This window comes from Ochotona princeps, unplaced genomic scaffold (assembly GCF_030435755.1).
Source record: "Ochotona princeps isolate mOchPri1 unplaced genomic scaffold, mOchPri1.hap1 HAP1_SCAFFOLD_3054, whole genome shotgun sequence".
Lineage (NCBI taxonomy): Eukaryota > Metazoa > Chordata > Mammalia > Lagomorpha > Ochotonidae > Ochotona > Ochotona princeps.
The window spans coordinates 19,771-38,361 of NW_026699443.1; the positions used below are offsets into that span (position 1 = coordinate 19,771).

Genomic DNA, 18,591 nt, shown 5'->3' on the forward strand with positions numbered 1-18,591 from the left:
GAGCTGGTTTCGTGCTGATGTATTCTTCGAGTTTCTCTTTACTGTTGAAGGATTTAATTTCATTTACAAATACAAATGAGAGCTTTGCTAGGTATGTTATTCTCGGTTGGCAGTTGTTTTGTTTCAATATTTGAAATGTTTTATCCCAATCTCTCCTTGCTTGGAGTGTTTCTTCTGATAGATCGGCTGTGATTCTGATTTGCCTTCCTCTGAAAGTAATCTTATCCTTTCTTCTTACTTGTCTTAGAATAGTTTCCTTGTATTCGCATGAAGGGAGCTTGAGGACTACATGTCTGGGTGAGGCTCTCTTTGGGTTGAATCTGTTGGGGGTTCTCTATCCTTCCTGGATTTGTGCTGGATTTATATTTCCAGTGTTCTGAAAGTTCTCCTGTATTATCTCATTGAGCACCCGTTGTAAGCCTATCTCTTTCTCCACTCCTTCGGGAAGGCCTATTATTCTTACATTTGATTTTTTTGAGGTTGTCTTTCATTTCCTGTATGGACCTATTGGCTTTCTCCAGATTTGTCTCCAACTGTTTGATGAGCTGCTGCCTTTCATTCTGATTGTCTTCCAATTCTGATATTCTGTCCTCTGCTGTATTCATTCTGTTGGTTAGGCTCTCAATTTTCTGCTCTAGATCGAGGATTCCCTTTTTGATTTGAGTTGTTTTTGCAGAGACATGGTTTTTTAATTCCTTGGACTCTTCCCAGAGCTTCTCGCTGTCTGATGAATTTTATCACTAATTTCTTAAATTCCTTATTTGGTAATTCCTCTTTGTCTTCATCTTGCATCTCTGATATTGAGATTAGTCTTTTTTTGGGGGGAGAGAGTGCTTGGTCTTTCTTCTGAGTCATTACTTTTCTGATACTTCTCATTGTTTTGTTATTTCTTGTCGTTTTGGAATTTTAATCTCTGACTTGCTTGTCCACAGCTGCTGCCCTCAGTGCTGTAGCCTATAGGAGGTGTGATGCAGCTGCTGCTGCATGGAACGTTGGCATAAGCGTAATTCTTCTTACTCTATTGTTGACAGCAGGTGATGGTGGGGTGGGTGTTGGCTTGTTTCATTTGCGCCTGGGTTTATATCTCTGCAATCTAGTTCCATTGCAGCTAGTTGGCTAGGTGTTGTCTTGCGTATGCCAGTGGGGATAGGGTATAGATGAGAGACTTTGCAACCTCGGGCTTCTTATCTTTGCTTTGGGCAGATATAGAGCTTGTGGTTCCATACCCTACTATGCCCTCACAAACGTGCTCCCCTGTTGGGAAGCACACTGCTATGGCCCTGCTTGCCTGTGCTTCTTCCCTGATCAGCAGATCTGTTGGGTGTCACCACTGCCTCAGGGGCTCTAGCTGAGCACAATAGAGGATTCTGCCTGATTCTCCAACTGCTTGTTGCTTGGAGTCTGTAGTTCACAGCCCCGAGCTGGGTCAGGAGGCTCTGCGGCCCAGCCCTGGTGCCAGGCCCCTTCCCCTGCAACTCCCACTCAAAGACGCTGTGCTTCTGGGAGACACAATATTGTGTCCCCGCTTGACCACGTAGGCAGACTCTGCTGAGTAGCCTCCGGAGCTTGGATCCAGCACAGCAGGAGGTTCTGCCCCAGCCTCTAGCCGCCCGTAGCTGCTGGGAAACACACTATTGTGTCTCTGCTAGTCCACGTTAGCAGACTCTGCTGAGCAGTGTTCCTCCTCTGGAGCTTGGATTGAGCACAGCAGGGTGTTCTGCCCCAGCCTCTAGCTGCCCACCGCTAGGTATCCACAAACCCTGAGCTTGCTAGGAAAGCTCTGTGGATCCAACCCCAGTGCCCTGCTCCTCTCCCCGGAGCTTTCTGTCAAAAGTGCTGCCCGCTGGGGTTGGCAGATTTTTGAGCAAAGTCCCGCCTCTGGGGTTTGAGCTGAACAAAGCAGGCTAATCCGCCTGAGTCTTCAGTTATTTGCTGTGCCCAGTTCACAACTCTGCCTTACTCCCATGCGAGGCTTCTTTCCCTGTTGCACTCTCTCAAAGGAGCGGAGCTGTGGAAGGCACGTAGCCGTGCCCCTGCTAGCCTGTCCTACTGTCCAGGTTGGGAGGCTCTGCCGAGTGTTGCCCAGCCTCTGGGGCTCTGGCTGAGCACAGCAGGAGATTCCACTGGAGTCTCTAGCAGCTAGTCCACAATTTGGAGCTGATTCGGGGATTCGTGCGACCTAGCCCCAGAGCGCAGCTCTAATCCCCTCTGCACTCTCTCAAAGCTGCTGACCTGTTGGGAGGCGCGTTGCTGAAAAACACACCCTGCTTGTCCTCTACCTCAGCACGGGTTGATGACCCCTATTTTCAGTCCTGTAGCTACCTTTAGGGTCTCCAGCACTCCAGTGGCCTGTGACCCTGCAGGTGTGGGTACTTTTTTTTTTTTTTTTTTTTTTTTTAGCTTCCTTTGTCTTCCCTGAGTCAGCTGAGACTCCGCTGCCTTCCCCCTGCCTGGGACCATGACTCACCAAGTTTCATGCAGTGTGCTGTCTTTCCTTTCTGTCGTTTTATGGCTGTTCCTCCATGCTGTGTAGATCTTGTTACTTCAGTGAACTCCAGTGACCTTCCCTTTCCTCTCCCTGCAATTCTGTGTCTCCTGCTTTGTTTCTTTGCTGGATTGATCCCCCTCTCTCTCTACTCCACCTTATACCAGCTCTCCGCAGTAGGCCATCTTAGTCCCTGATAATGCATCTCAAGGATTATTAAAACAGAAAAAGTGAACAGGAAGCAGGAAATGATAAAAAATCACATCAAAATGAATTGAAACTAAAAAAACTACACATTGCAACGAGAATGAGCAGTTTTTATTTTTATTTTTTTGAAAGTTTTTTGGTGATGTTTATAAGTCAATTGAAGTAGAAAAGGTGTAGGATCAGGGGGAAATGGATGAAACCATCGTGTCTACATTTTCCTCTCCTTCTTCCTGTATATGGGGAACGACAGAGTAAATGGAGAAGCCACACCCGGCCTCCAAAACACCTCAGTACCGAGGAATGGGTCATGGCACCCGATGTCATTGCAAAGTCCTTGAATTGGAGCATGCCTTAAGGGTTTTGCTCAAGAGGTTTCAACATTGATCTCACAGATGCAAGGATGAGGATATCTTTCCAAGGTTCATTGGTTGGCACAGTCCACCTCTAAGTTGGCTCTGATATGTGCTGTCATGCTTTATTGGGGTAGTTGGCCAGTTTGTTTTGACCTCTTTGCTATGGTACTAGGTGTCCTCTGTAGGCTCCAATGGCCTGGCATATCCTCCATGTGCTTCTGGATGTGCTGTCCACTGCTCTGTCAAAGCCACTGAGGAGGCCTAATTGGGACACATGCACTCCATTGACAGACTGCTGATACTGCCACTCTCTCTATGTTTGGAGTTATGAGTCTAGCAGTTTTGCTCTGGGATCCTGGAAGCACTCTTGTCCCCTGTGGTATCAGACCCAACTCTTCTGTGTGCACCCACTCTTATGGGTACAGATTGTTCTTTCTCCCATATCATCCTATGTTCACACTGATAATTGCAATTACTAGGTCAGATCCATCTCGAGCCCGCTTTATTTTTTAGGTTTATTTAATTATTTATATGCTTTATTATTATTATTATCATCATTTTATGAAAGAGTTCCATCAGCCCTGGGATTTCCACTATCCCGTTCTCTAACCCCACTCCACGCAGTGAGTTATCCCATAGTGCTGCAACAGCATAGTTCAAAATAGAGTGTCACAAATCCATCATTGTGGGCATGGACAGCATCCCATTGTTAAGTCAAATTTTCAACAGTTTCACTGGACGTGCATTCTCGATCCAGAGCAGACTTGCATACTGCACTGTATCCTCACATCTGAACATGTTATTCTCCACTACACAGTGTAAATCCCCCAAAGTGAAGGGCCACAAAATAAAATCAACAACAGAAAGAAAAGAAGAAATTAAAAACACCATGAAGTTAAGTAGCATGCTACTGCATGACTAATGTGCTGCTGAAGAAATAAAAAAAGGAAATAAAAACCGTTATGAATAAAATGATGCTACTGTATGACCTGACTCAGTAAAGATTAATGAGAAAAATAAAACGTGTTTTGAAGAAATGTAACTAAAACATCTAAATCCATGAGATCTAGTTTCCACTGATTTTTGCTGGTGAGATGTATCTCCTGTAGGTAACAAATAGATGGGTTTTGTCTTTTTAATCCAGTCTACTTCCTATGACATTTGATTGATGAGTTTAAGCCATTTACATTGAGGGTGAATATAAATAGGTGGCAATGTAGTCCTGTCATTTTAGCAATGGGTTCTTCATTGATTTAGCCTATTGTTGCTTTTTACTGTAATGTTCTTCACATTTGTCTTTCATTTTGGTGGGGCTATTCCTTTTTTTTCTGTCAAGAGAACATCTGTAACTATCCCTTGTAGGGCAGGTTTGGAAGAGGCATATCCGTTTAACTTTTATTTATTGTGGAAGAATTGTTATTTCTTTTCAAAGACAAAGGACAACTTTGCTGTGAACATTATCCTGGGCTGACAATTCTTAGCTTTTAGAATCTGTAATATGTTGCAACATTCTCTTCTGACATGTAGAGTTTCCTGTGAGAGATTAGCTGTCAATTTAATTGCCATTCCTCTATATGTCAATTGGTTATTTTCACTAGCATATTTAAGGAACCTTTCCTTATGTTTGATTGAAGAGAGCTTGATTTCCATGTGTCATGGTAAAGATTGCTTTGATTCAACCCTGTTGGGAGTTCTGTGCCCCTCCAGAATGTTGTTTCCCAATTCTTTCTGCAGATTATGCAGGATTTGTTTTATTATATCTTTAAATATGTTTTTTAAACCCAGCTTCTCTTTCTGTACCTTCTGGGACTCTCATAACAATTATATTTGTCCTTTTAATAGTGTTTCTCAGTTTTTTAATACATTTTTCTGCTTGACCCAGGTCTGCTTGCAGCTTTTTGTTTGCTTCCCCTTGCTGAAAGGAAATATGTTCAAATTCTGAAATTCTTTCTTCTGCTTCCTTCATTCCATTTTGGAGATTCTCTACTAGACTTTTAATTTGCTCCACTCTATTCTGAATTTCTGATATATCAGCTTACATTTGATCCATTCCTGCTATTTCCTGTGTAACATATTCCTTAAACTCCTTGAACTCCTTCTTTAAGTGCTTGTTGTTGTTGATAAGAAGCTTTATAACAAGTGTTTTGAATCCGGTATCCCCCATTTTCTGTATGTCTTCCTCAATGATTCCTGAGGTTGGCAAAGATTTTTGCTCCTCTGCAGGGGATTCTTCAGTAATATAAATTGTGCTTTTGAGTCATCTTTTGTTTTGGTCATTTTACTTCTGATTATCAGATTCATCTCTATGGGGCAGATTTCCAAGCTCTGTCACCCACAGGTCTGCAACTCAATTTTACTTATTCTGGTTGGTACATGGTTGTTCGTTTGCAGTCACTTTTACAACTTTCTTCAGCTAGTCTCATATCTGTGCTCTTATGTTAGACTTCTACCATGGTCTGCGTATCTCAGCTCCTGGCTCACCACTCTCTTTCCTGTAACCCTGCACTATTCTTGCACCATTGTCTGTTGAATGCTTCTCCCAGTTTCAGTTCACGTAATTCCCAAGATGATAGCATATGTGCAGCTCACTCTTGTCCCTACAGTGGCAAAGCTTTTGCCACACTGTACCAAATGACAGCTCATGTGAAACTTGTGGCGTTCTTCATCTGCTGGCCATTAGGTCTGGGGGCCACCTGGACCCATTTTGTGTGAAACTTGAAGGATGCCACATTGTTGCAGTTCATTGAGCCACAAATGTGTTCACTTACAACTTAGTTCATGCACAGTTCTGTCCCATAGCCATTACCTCCCTAACAAGAGGGCACTCGATTTGGCTTTAGTGGACTTAGTTTATAAAATCCACCCTGTTCCCGCACCACCTATTTGAAATTTGCTGCTCCGTCTCTGCTCCTGGTCAACTCAAACAAACCAGCAGGTTGGGCAATGCTTTGACTGGGTTCACCTCCTGAGTTCTCAAGGAGTCCCACTTCTCACTTGGTTTCTGGTGGATTTCTGGCTCCTGGTGCAGTTCAGATCACCACTTGCTGAATGCTACTGGTGTATTCAGTCATTGTAGCACCACACCATTGTATTCACTGCTTTACTATGTCTATCAGTCTCCAAATGCCCCTCTGATGTTAGTCTGTACTCTCATATTTCCTGGTAGGTGTCCTCTCTGCTTGACCCTGGCTAATATTTGTCTATTTAAATGTGTCATAACCTTATTCCACCAGCTTGATTTTCTCCAGTCCCATTTCTTACACAAAAGAATGGGTGCTGTTGCCCACCCCAACCCTGTCCTCCACATAGTTGGCCCTCATGTACACCATTGGGAACTACAGTCCACTCAGAGTGACCTCCAAAAACTTCCACTGAGCTGGACCCGAGTCCTAGTTTCTGTGTCTGCCAGCATGTGCAATGGATTGGTCCAGTCTGTCTTACCTTCCCTTCAGCTCTTGTACACATAATTGGCCATTGCAGCCTAACTCATCTCAGCTGACTCCACCCTCCACCCCACACTCTTGCCAGTGGGTATCAGCACCTGTCTAGTCAGGTCTGCCTCCAGTCCTGGTTCTCAGGAAAAAGCTATTTTTTAAAAGAAGTTGAACAAAGCACTGTTTTACCCAGAGTAGCAAAGAAAAGCAAGAGAAAAAACAAGTAAATTTAGAGATAAAAAAAAATCCTAATAAACCTGTCAGTTGATCTCTTCTTGCTGTTTGGATTCTTTGATCACTGTGTGCTGTTCTTTATTGCTTTAAATGTTTTACAGTCTAGCATGAGCCCCTCACATCGGCATTTGCCAGTTGGTGTTCTACCATGGCTCAGCCTTGCTTTCCTCCTCCCGTCCTGGCCATAATCTGAACTGGTTGGTATTGTGGTCCAACTTGTCCAACCCACACTGCATTGTTGTGCTCAGATTCGCCAGAGGGTCATATGAATTGGCCCATCCTAGCTTGCCCCAGACCTGAGCCATAAACTGGCCTGGTCTTGGCTGCTTCCTGCATTGAATCTTGTGTTTACCTGCAGGGACTGTGTACCACCAGAGGAGTTCCCTAAGCTCCTCCCTCAGATATTGTTCAGTGCCAGGTCTCTCACATACAGGTGGGTCCATGCCCAGCCAACTTAAAATATGCCCTATCCTAACAGGAACAATGGCCTTTCCTGACCTGACCTCACACATTGTTGGGTGCTTAGCCCACCAAAGCCTGGTCCACACCCAGGCATGGCTCACGCATGGCTGTCCTTTATCCACCCTGGTTCTCATGAGCACCAGTGGGTTCTGAATTGCAATATATTCTGTCACACACCATATGTAGTCCACACCCTTGCCTAGGTACATTGCAGCCATGTCCAGACCAGATTACAGCCCCCACTCTAACCTTACACTCACCAGATATGACATTATTCAGCCTGGGCATCCCCTTAACTCTGCAACCAGGATTGTTCCCAGGCACAGATGATGTGCATGGCACTCTTTGCTCTGGTCCAGCTTGGTATATCCCCTCCCCTGTCTTGCGCTTTGCCTTCAGATGCCGTAGCCTAGCCTGACTTGGCTGGCCCTACTCACAACTTTTGTAGGCAGTGCTGCATCCAGGCCTTACTTAGTCTGTTCCCATCTCTGCTTCATGTAAACTGGTAGGTATGATAGCCAAGCTTGGCATGACCCAAACTACTGCATAGTTTTTGCACTTGTCATTTCGTTAAGGTTTGCCTGGCCCTGCCTGTTCCACAGCCTTTCAAAACCATTCCACACTTGTCATTGGGTGGAGCTACCATGCAAAGCATGCCCATTATCCAGACCTGAGACATGTGTTCACTAGCGAGAACTATGGCCCACCAGGGGAGTTTCCAAAGTTCCTCACCTTGTGCAATTCCAGACCTAGATCCCGCACATGTCAGGTGGTATAGATGCATACCTGGCATAGCTTGCCCTTTCATCCCAGCCTTTTCATGAGCTGGTTAATGTTTTGGCCTGGTCTGCCCCATACCCTGTTTTGTGGTGCATATACAGGTGCTGCAACTGGAACCTGCTGTGCCTGTTCCTACCCCCACTATCCATGAGTGCCGGCAGGTTTCATGGTCATGCCTAGCTCAGCCCAGCACTATCCCCAATCTTCCGCTAGCCAGCAGTACTTGTGATCCCACAGGATTAGGCCCACATATCGCCCACAGAATCGACCCCTGGACCTGCTTCTCTATTGTGCTGGTTTCACGGGCCAGCCTAATGTTACCCTTCCCCTATAATGGCACTGACTGTCAGATACTGTGATCTAATCCTGCCAGGAAAGACCCTAGCCCTAGCTTTTGTGTGAGCTGGCATGTGGTGGTCAGCAGTGTTTCATGCTAACAAGCCCAGCTCAGTTCTGCCATTTTGCAGTCCATCAGTCAGACCCAGACCTAGCCTCTCCCTCCATATGGTCAGCTCTCAAGTACAATGGCCTTGTTGCTGGGAGTTCCTCAGGAATCATTTCTTACTGCAACAAACTCCCTGAGTGGTCCTGCCTTCCCCAAATCCCTTTACCCCTTTCCCTAATGAATCCACAATCATTTTGCCCATCAGTGCCTGTGTTCTGCAGCTCAACCTTTGCAAGCGTAGTGAGTGGTGTGCTGGTCCAGAGCTCTACCTGCCCACCAAAGTCCCAAGCTCCTGGTACATGTGCTAGCCTATTGCTTTACCGCTTTATCCACCCATAATTCATGCTTAATGAAGTATTCCATGCCTGTTCAGCCAGCTCATCAGAAAAGCATTTTGCCCTGTGGCTCTGCCTGCCCCTATCCTCACCTCACCTGGCACCAAGAACATGAGGAATTCTCCTGGTTTGCTTGCCTGCTTAGATGTGAACTCTAAGGCCTTCATGTGCCCCACTGGTGATATATCCTCCTCCCCCTACCAAGCCCATATCCTCAGACTCCCATCCCCATTCCCTCACCATCTCAGCAAAGGAATGTCAATTTTAAAATTCTTTATCCCCCATTTCCTCAATGCATTCCTCAGTTTACTTCACAGTTGATAAAATTTTTTTACTTCTTTTTGTGGGGGAGGCATTATAATATTCATTGTGCCTGTCTCTTCTTTTGCTCTTGGTTATTGCACTTCTGATTAGATTTCTCTTAGGTTGTTTTCTAAGTTGCGTCACCATGGGTCTACAGTTCATTTTAAGGAATGTGTTCAGTACCCTGTTCTTCATTTGCAGTCACTTGTGCCATTCTATCTAGTGAGTTTCAGTCCAGGGCCCTTTCATTGCAAAAATGGAGAAAAGGTCATTGATGGTCCATTCTAGCAATGGCCTCTGTATGTGGTTGTGCAATTGCTCAGTGTTTGTTCTGGAAAACTAAAGAAAATGCTGAGGGAATGCTTCCTTGTTGAGAACCCTGAGGACTTTCACTGTCCTGATTCAGAGATTGTAATTGTGTCACATAAATTTTGCTTTTCATTATCATTTCTTTTTTTTTTCTCCTGTAGCACTCTTTCCTTTCCTTACCCCAGTATGTGAAGCATTGAATATCAGTAAGTACACCAGAGATGTTACAGATTTTTTGAAAACCTTTGTTGAAAAGATTAAAGAAGAACGTCTCAAAGATAACAAAAAGGTAAATCTGATGCTACTTGCATGAGGATGTTCTTTTTTCCCCAGGTTTTGGGGTTTCAACCATATGATCGTTCTGAGATAGAGCATTAAGATGATGACTCAGGCCACTCCAGGCAGACCTCTAGACTTGAGTGTGGTCTCCTCAGAAAGCAGCCGCAGTGCTGAGCTCCTGATGGACTTCTGATATGGGGTTATCTTGTCTTTGACCTCTCTTTCAGCACCGAGTGGACTTTCTACAACTCCTGATTAACTCCCAGAATTCCAAGGAAGTTGATTCCTACAAAGGTAACCAAGAATGCATGGGAAGCTCAGAGGGAGAAATGGCTATGTCAGATGGTAGATTTATTTTCAGAATTCTGAAGAATTTCCATGTTGTCCTGTGTAATTGTTGCTGGAAATCTGAATTTTTCATGAGCTCCTAGGTGCAATTCATCATTGGACTACATTCTAAATGTCACAATTTTATCTGTAGCCCCTTCTTGTCCCCTTAATTTAACTCACATATACGTAAGTGAAACATCCTTTAGTTTTTATACAGTAAAGTCTTATTATTTTAACACTCAGTGTTTACAAATATTTTAAGTAGAATTTAATGTATTTTCCTTAAGGACAATGCTACCGCATATTATCCAAATGGTGTACTGGTTGCACTGTGCATGTGTGACAGGGAAGCTTTCTCCTGACATCACCTAACTGAATTGGTGGTAAGGATAGTGTAATAAAGAGAGGATAGCAGTGCATGGGATAGGCTGGGATAAAGTGAACTCAAGGAAATATTTTATTTCCTGACTCTGTGTGAATAACATTCATCTGTTGACATTGAATTTCTTCTTTATTTTTTTTTCTTTTTAAAAATGTCTATTGGAAATGCTACTCAGATTTACAGAGTAAAAGAAAGACAGAAAAGACTTGAACCACTGATTCACTCTCTAAGGGCCACAATGGCAAGAGTTTAGCCAATCCTAAACCGAGAGTCAGGGGCTTTTTCATACTCTCCCTTGCCATTGCATAACCCTTACCTTTGATCCTACTCTGTTGCTTTCCCAGGCTGTAAGCAGGGAGCTAGATGGGAAGTAGAAGAGCTGGGATAAGTCCTGGCAGTGTGATGCTGGCAATGGGAGGTGAAGCATTAGCCAATTGAGCCAACCTGCTGGGTACTTTACGTTTTTTTCCTACAAGAATTTTGAAACTTTTGAAATCTTTTTGTTCCTTTAAGTATTTATTTATTCAAAATAAGAATTAAAGTGGGAACCAGAGAGTGAGCATTCCTCCATCACTGGTTGATTCCACACATGACTGCCATGGCTGGGGCTGGGCAGGGATAATCCAGGAACCTGGAAATCTACTGTGCATGCTCAGGAGCCAAGTAGTGTAGCCATATATTTATTCCTTTTCAGAATCACTACCTCAATGCTGAACTGGAATCAGGAACCTAGACATGAATTCAGCAGTCAAATGCAATGCTGTCTCTGTAGGCAGTAGCTTAACTTGATGTACAGTAACATCTGTTCATATATGGATTTTTTCATCTACTCTAGGGTGATTCACAATGACCTATTTTGCTTAAAATGTTTTTCTTCTCTTGTTAGCTCTGACTGATACAGAATTGGTAGCCCAGTCAATTGGTTTTCTTTTTGCTGGCTATGAGACCACTAGCAATATTCTTTCTTTCATCATGTATTTATTGGCCACTCACCCTGATGTTCAGCAGAAACTGCAGCAGGAGGTTGATGCAGCTTTTCCCAATAAGGTGAGTGAATGAGTGGTACTTGGGATGGGTTCACTGTGGGGCAGGAGTAGTGTCTTGATAAAATGCCTCCAGAGCACTGTTCAGGGGACTGCTTGCAAAGTATGAAATGAAGATACTTCATTTACCAGTAAAGGAATAATCTAAAGAGAAAAACTCATGGGGAAAAAGGGCTGAAGGTGCTACTCACAGAACTACAACAACTTTGTAAATCAGTGTTTGTCCTACGTGTCAGTTACAAGAATCCACAATAGCACCTAGAAGGAGTCTTTGTTACTCAAGTCTGTGGCCATTAGGTCTGCTTCATTTGGCTAGATTTTGTCTTGTAGAGCTGTTGCATGAGTGAAGCTGGCCAGGGTTGTTCAGGGCTGGTCAGGGTGGCAGACTCTGTTTTGTTTCCTGCCATTCTCATCCTCCATTCACACCACCAGTGTTAAAGAAGACATGAGATAATCCAGGGTGTCTGCTGTCGATTGTGAAGGAGCCTGGAATCTAGCGTGGCATGGCTGCTTGATGGCCAGATAAACACAGCCTTAAGCTATGCATGAGGGACTGTTCTAGAAATAATATGTGGAATGCAAGGGTTTTCTTTTCTCTGTAGAACCTCACTTGACATGAATTTATTGTCATATATATATATATATATATATATATATATATATATATGTGTATATATATATATATGCATTATATATATATATATATATATAATGGGTACCTAGTAGGACAATTAGAAAAACCACTTCTTTCTTCATTTATTTTAAGAGACAAATGCAGAGAAAGGAAAAAGAGAAGGAGGGATAGGGAGATATTTCATTTTCTTGCCACTCCTTTATGTCCACAATGCCAAGTGTGACATCAGGATGAAGGCAAGAGTCAGAGTTGCTGATGGTCTCCCTTAATGGTGACCAGGACAGAAAGTCCTGGAATGTACTATGTTGCCATTTCCAGATCATTATCTGTGAGATGGATGAAAATGGAATAGATACCTCCTGACCCTCATGAGGGATGGTGTCATTGCAAGTGGTGGCTTCACCTGCTACATGCCAATCTTGGCCCTTTCCAATATTTTATATGGGGTCAAAGCAGTTTCTAACCAGCATTTTTGAGGAGAAAATTCTGAGGCAGATTAAGGGATTCTCTGCTTTTAATATTCCGTTTTGTTGGCAGTGCTGTAGCCTCTTTTTGAGAGGTGACTGTGACTTTGCATATTATTTTAAGCACAGTGTTCTAATCTGTCTTTTTAAAAATGATTTGTCATTTTTTTAAATTGAAAATTGGATATACAGAGAGGAGCAGAGACAGAGAGGAAGATCTTCAATCTAATGATTGATTCTCCAAATGGCTGCAACAGCCAGAAATGAGCCAATCTGAAGCCAGGAGCTTCTTTTGGGTCTCCCATGTGGGTGCAGAGTCCCAAGGCCTTGGGCTGTCCTCAGCTGCTGTCCCAGGCCACAAGTAGGGACCTGAAGGAGAAGTGGGGCTGCCCTATTTAGATCCAGCACCCATAGAGGACCCCAGCACATGCAAGGCGAGTTCTTTAGCCATTAGGCAACCACACCATGCCCAATGTTTATCTCTTTCATACACATGAGGCAGCATGAGTGTTGTAAGGCCATGCTCATATTTTCTGGGCCTGGTTATGGGTTTGTCCTCAAAATCTCCTTGTTCACAACTACTTTCCACATCTGAATGCACTGTTCATTGAACAGGATGGAGGACACATCTGTTTTAATTTCAAATCTCATTTTGTCAAAATGTGTTTCTTTCTACCCAGACACTTGTCACATCTGATGCTGTTATGCAGATGGAATATCTGGACATGGTGGTGAATGAATCATTCAGATTATACCCAGTTGGCAGCAGAATCGATAGGACATGCAAGAAAGATGTTGAAATACATGGGGTATTCATTCCCAAAGGGACAATTGTGGCAATTCCGATGTATGTCCTCCACCGGAATCCGAAGTACTGGACAGAGCCTTGTGAATTCCGCCCTGAAAGGTACAGGATCCCTGGAAAGGGGAACTTATGCTGAAACAATCTAGTTCAAGCATATGTGGTAAATCTGTGTGAAGACAAGGAACGCGTGAGAATAGAATCATTTGTATCCATTATTTTTAGAAGCTTTTCTTATGGAAAAATAATGATTGTTTTCAAAATTGCTCAAAGTGATAACTGGAGAAAGGGTACTATTGTCATCCTTGAATCCAAACCGTTGTTGCATCTGAGGCTCTGAAAATGCTATGCAACTTTTTATTAGGGACTTGAGTGTGTGAATTGTGTGTTATTGTGGATCCTGGATGCTGTCTTCTACTGATATACATAGAAAGTATATACATATAAATAGTCATATAGTTTTTGCAATATTTGCATTTAGCTGTAATTTATTAACTGTAGTTTATTTTAGGTGTACAGTCTTTTAAAAAGTCTTTCCAGTTTTCCTATGCTAATTACATTGACTGTGAAATGTCACAGTACTTATAGAAAAGCTTTCCAACTTGAATCTGGTGGCCTCTTCCTGTAAAGCAATTGTAAAACCACAGGCTGTGCTAATGAGAAGTCCCATTGCGGATGGACAGAAGAATCAGTCAGGTCAGGAGAATCTGGGTACCCTGATCCTGGTTCTAGTTGCTATCTTCTGGCAGCCAACAAACTTACTTAACAGTGAGCGAATCCTTCTTTCAGTGTGAAGTCACTGGCTCTCAAAGCTGTTTGCTACTCTTGGAAGTAGTAATATAGGTCAGGTTTTTGGATATTGTACCCTTTGGAAATGGTTGATCAGCTACCATTGTTGTTTTGGTAAGGAAAATGAAGAAATTTGTAGAACACTGGCTGGCAAGTCAGAAGTCTTGGGATGCAGACATTTTTATTACATACAGATGGACTTTCTGTTGACAGAAATTTTATTCTGGGCATGTTGTCCCTACTGATGGCACAGAATGCTCATGTGGTAACTATAAGTCAAGTAAATTAGTGTTCACATAACCCTTTGTTTTCAAAGCCATGAATTCTTTGTCTCCTGAGGCCAGGATTTCTACTTTCTGTAGCTTCGTTCATGTTCGGTGATAAGTACATAGGGTTCTCTTCGATTACTTTAGTCACCAACCTTTAAGTGTCAGTGCTTGGGCCAAACAATGAGAACATTGGATGTTATCAATGTTGAAGCTGGAGAATGTTTGAAATATTCCCATATGTGATACAGAAATACAAGTCTATGGGGCACTTCTACTGCATCTGCATGGGCCTAATACTTGTACAAATACCCAGCACCTATGTCAGCTCTCTCATACACTACTTTGCTCTGATGATATGCTATTGTGACTAAAATATTTACTGCCCTCCCTCTGTTGATAAGATATTGTGAGCAAAGCAACCAATAGTGCCCCAGTGCATTGGCATAGAAGCTGAAGTTTTTGCCTTGCACACACCGGGATTTCATGTGAGTGCTGGTTAGTGTCTGGAAGCACTGTTTCCTATCTCACTCCTTGCTAATGTCCAGGGAGGCAATCAAGGATGGACCAGGGTGTTATGAACCTGCACTCATGTGGAAGACTTAGAGGAGACTTCTGGTTCCTGTCTTTGAATTGGCTCAGCTACATCAATCGTGGCCACTTTGGGAGTGAAAGAGCAGATGGGGATCTTCCTCTCTGTCACTCCTCCTATATGTATATCTGACTTCCCAATGAAAATGATAGGTTAATCTTTAAAAAGAAAAAAAAATCTAGAACTCTAAGAATATTGTACAAAACTGTAGCTCTATTTTAAAATCAAAGAACAATATTCCATGGTCATTTTCCCAATATAAACATTATCTTCTCAATACCATGAACTATCCAGGAATTGTATGAATAAATGATGGCTTTATATTCAAATAATTTTTTTAAAGATTTATTATTTTTATTACAAAGTCAGATATACAGAGAGGAGGAGAGACAGAGAGGAAGATCTTCCGTCCGATGATTCACTCCACAAGTGAGCCGCAACGGGCTGGTGCGTGCCGATCTGAAGCCGGGAACCAAGAACCTCCTTCAGGTCTCCAATGCGGGTGCAGTGTCCCAATGCATTGGACCGTCCTCAACTGCTTTGCCAGGCCACAAGCAGGGAGCTGGATGGGAAGCATGGCTGCCGGGACTAGAACCAGCGCCCATATGGGATCCCGGGGCATTCAAGGCAAGGACTTTAGCTGCTAGGCCACACCGCCAGGCCCTATATTCAAATAATTTATGACCTGATTGAAGAGATATATATCACTGATGTTATTGAAGTATGATAGCATCAAATGTCATGTCAGTATCTCACTTAAACAATTATGGCAAGAGAGAAGGAGTATGCTGGTGGGGAGTAATGTCAAGGAGTATTTGATGGAGAATTTGGAAAGAGAATAAGACTATGGATAAGGAGTGTAGTGAAAGAAAGGTGAAAGAGAATGAGGAGGAAGACAGGTGGGAAGGAGGTTGGAGAAGAGAGAAAATAGGGGTAGTTTAGTTTAGATACTAAGAGGCATCATCTTCCTTAGTTAACATATGTCCATATGGTTGTCAGTTGAAGCAGGAACCCGCTTTCCCTTCCACCATTCTTACTTCTCATATGTGTTCCAAAATGTGATCTCATCACCACCTTCAATGTAATTTTAAAGTGCAAAGGTAAATGTCTTTTTAAATAGCACTCACATTATCTCACCAGCGAGACAGAAAAGTCCTGTGTGGTGAGGGTAATTGCTAACTGGAACAGCTCTCAAATATAGAACTCTTAAAGCTCAATAACAGTAAGATTTGAATGGCCAAGCCATAATTATTTCAAAGGTCCAATTGATAACTCCAACTAAGTGATTCTTGTGGTTCTACACATCACTAACGTGTGCTCATTTCTGTTGTGGAATCAGGTTCAATAAGAAAAACAAGGACAAAATCAATCCTTACACATACCTTCCCTTTGGAGCTGGTCCTCGAAGTTGCATGGGCAGGAGGTTTGCTCTCATAAATGTAAAACTTACTCTCGTCAGATTAATACAGAACTTCTCCTTCAAGCCCTGTGAGGAAACTCAGGTTAGTGTACTTCATGTAATGAGAATGCTTTTCTGGCATTTTTTTTAAAAAAACTGGACACTGTTGTGTTCGAATAGAATATTTTGTCATTACATCATTAGGTTTGGTTCTGCTTTTCCTACATCCCTGAATGCTGCCCTAAATCTATACTCTTGAGTGTCACTTTTGTCCTTGAATAAATCTTCAATAATGTGTTTTAGGGGGCGCATCCCACTGATAGCATGCAAAAAACATGCTTTAAGAATGATTTGACTTTGATTTGGAATTTACTTGAAACAATATTACCAAGAGATCTGTGTATTTCTCCAATGCATGTGTATAAATGGAATTTCAAATTTAAATATGATCACTTGTTATGTTCATAGTAAACAATGATCTTCTGCCTTCATGTCCATTAATGTGAGAATTTATAGAACAGAATCAGTGAGAATCAATAGCTCATTATATTTGATCATCAGCATCACATGTGTCAGGTTTGTTTCAGAACTTCAATGTGATGATCAATATAGATGAGAACTAATCTGTGACTTTGCCTATGCCTTAGGAGGCAAATTAATTGTTATATTTTGATGTTCTGAAGTACATACTTTCGTAACCCTCAGGTGAATATTATCATTTTTACAATTACTTTTGATTTGGTGTTTTTAATTCCTCTCCCAGGATGTTTCAGTTTATAGCCTTCTTGATTCTATCTTCAAATGCAAACTGTTAATACCATGAAAATGCAGTAACAGAGGTTTGAACTGCCATGTGATTGTGTGGAATGGCTGCTAAAAATCCCAGTTCCAGTGGTTGTCAGGAGCTGTTCAGGGTTCATCTTTTTCCATCTTTCTCTGGATTTGGTCCTGTGTTGAGCTATGGCAGAGCATCATTACAGAGTATGGGCACATTGATTCCTACCAGGGAAGGCCCTAAGAAACTTATGTCTAGAGTTTAAGTTGCATTTAATATTCATCTCCTTGACCTCAGTATGTTTTCTGCAAAGGAACCTAGGAGAGTAGAATTGGTCACCAACTGAAATTCAGTATGTAAGTTTATAAGTGTGTGAAGAAATGGAATCACCACATGTGCTATGGGATACCTCCTCCTTGGCAGGCTTCCAGTCATCTTCATACTGCTCTTGCTCATGTCTGTGAGGAGTTGCTGCAGCTTGTCTTTACTGAGATGAGACCTATTGCATGCTTTCCCACACTAATTGACTGGATCCCTGATAATGGAGCTAAAAGGATTCATGAAAGCTCTTCAGAACTTCAGAATTCCTGCATTTACACTTACATACAGTTGGAAAACAAGAGGGAATGTTAGAAATAAAAAGCACATATTTTCTTTTGCATTGCAAAATGCAATTTATTTTCCATAAGGTCAGAATTATTTATACACTTGAAATATGTTATCCACTCAAGAGTAATTTACGTTTCAACATAGACAAATTAACTTCATGAGAGTTTTCTAAATGTGTTAACCATATGGTCAGGAATGATGTTAGCATTTTTCAGTATCGTTATTCTTGTAGCTTTTCTGTTTTGATTCTGTTATTGATTGTGCTTAATTTTCTGCTTCTCTGTATGATTACTTCATTGTTGCAGATGCCCCTTAAATTAACCACACAAGGATTCCTCAAGCCTGAGAAGCCCATTATTCTGAAGGTTGTCTCAAGAAATCAGACTGTACATTGAGCTTCATTATCTGTGGACTTTGTGTTTGCTCTTCATGGAAGATGCATGCAAAGCACCAGAGACCTTAATGCATTTTGATAATAATGGTAGGAAATAATGTTGTAACTAACCTGTGGCACACAAAGAAGCATTGCAGGGAATAGGCACATTGAGCCATCTGTGTGTGCAGAGTATTCTCTTTTGTGTAATAGAGAGGAGCTGACTAAATCAGTGCCAGATATGTAGATTCAAACTCTCTGGTTGTTCTTAATCACCTCTCTTCATCTTCTTTTAGTCCTCTCATCCCTGTTTAGCTGGATCACACAATTTATCATTCTTAGTAGTTTATCAACAATACTAATAAAAATATTTGAATAAATGAGGTCGCCTTAGTAGTGACATTTTTATTTTTTATTGTTTGTATTTACTAGAATAAATATCCATTAAATATGCCAATCTCTTTATAAAGTTTTCTTCTAATACATTTTTGGTGTTTAAATGGCAAT

General features: G+C 42.1%; 1 protein-coding gene across 1 annotated transcript in view; it reads left to right on the forward strand.

Moving 5' to 3' along the window:
* The window catches only part of LOC131479208 (cytochrome P450 3A6-like), a 32,869-nt gene extending 14,763 nt beyond the window's left edge, over positions 1 to 18,106 (forward strand). The window contains exons 6-11 of the mRNA XM_058659758.1: positions 9,509 to 9,636; positions 9,854 to 9,920; positions 11,225 to 11,385; positions 13,160 to 13,386; positions 16,268 to 16,430; positions 18,017 to 18,106. Of these exons, the coding sequence (XP_058515741.1) occupies positions 9,509 to 9,636; positions 9,854 to 9,920; positions 11,225 to 11,385; positions 13,160 to 13,386; positions 16,268 to 16,430; positions 18,017 to 18,106 (836 nt within the window). The remainder of the gene's footprint in view (positions 1 to 9,508; positions 9,637 to 9,853; positions 9,921 to 11,224; positions 11,386 to 13,159; positions 13,387 to 16,267; positions 16,431 to 18,016) is intronic.
* The last annotated feature ends 485 nt before the right edge of the window (positions 18,107 to 18,591 follow it).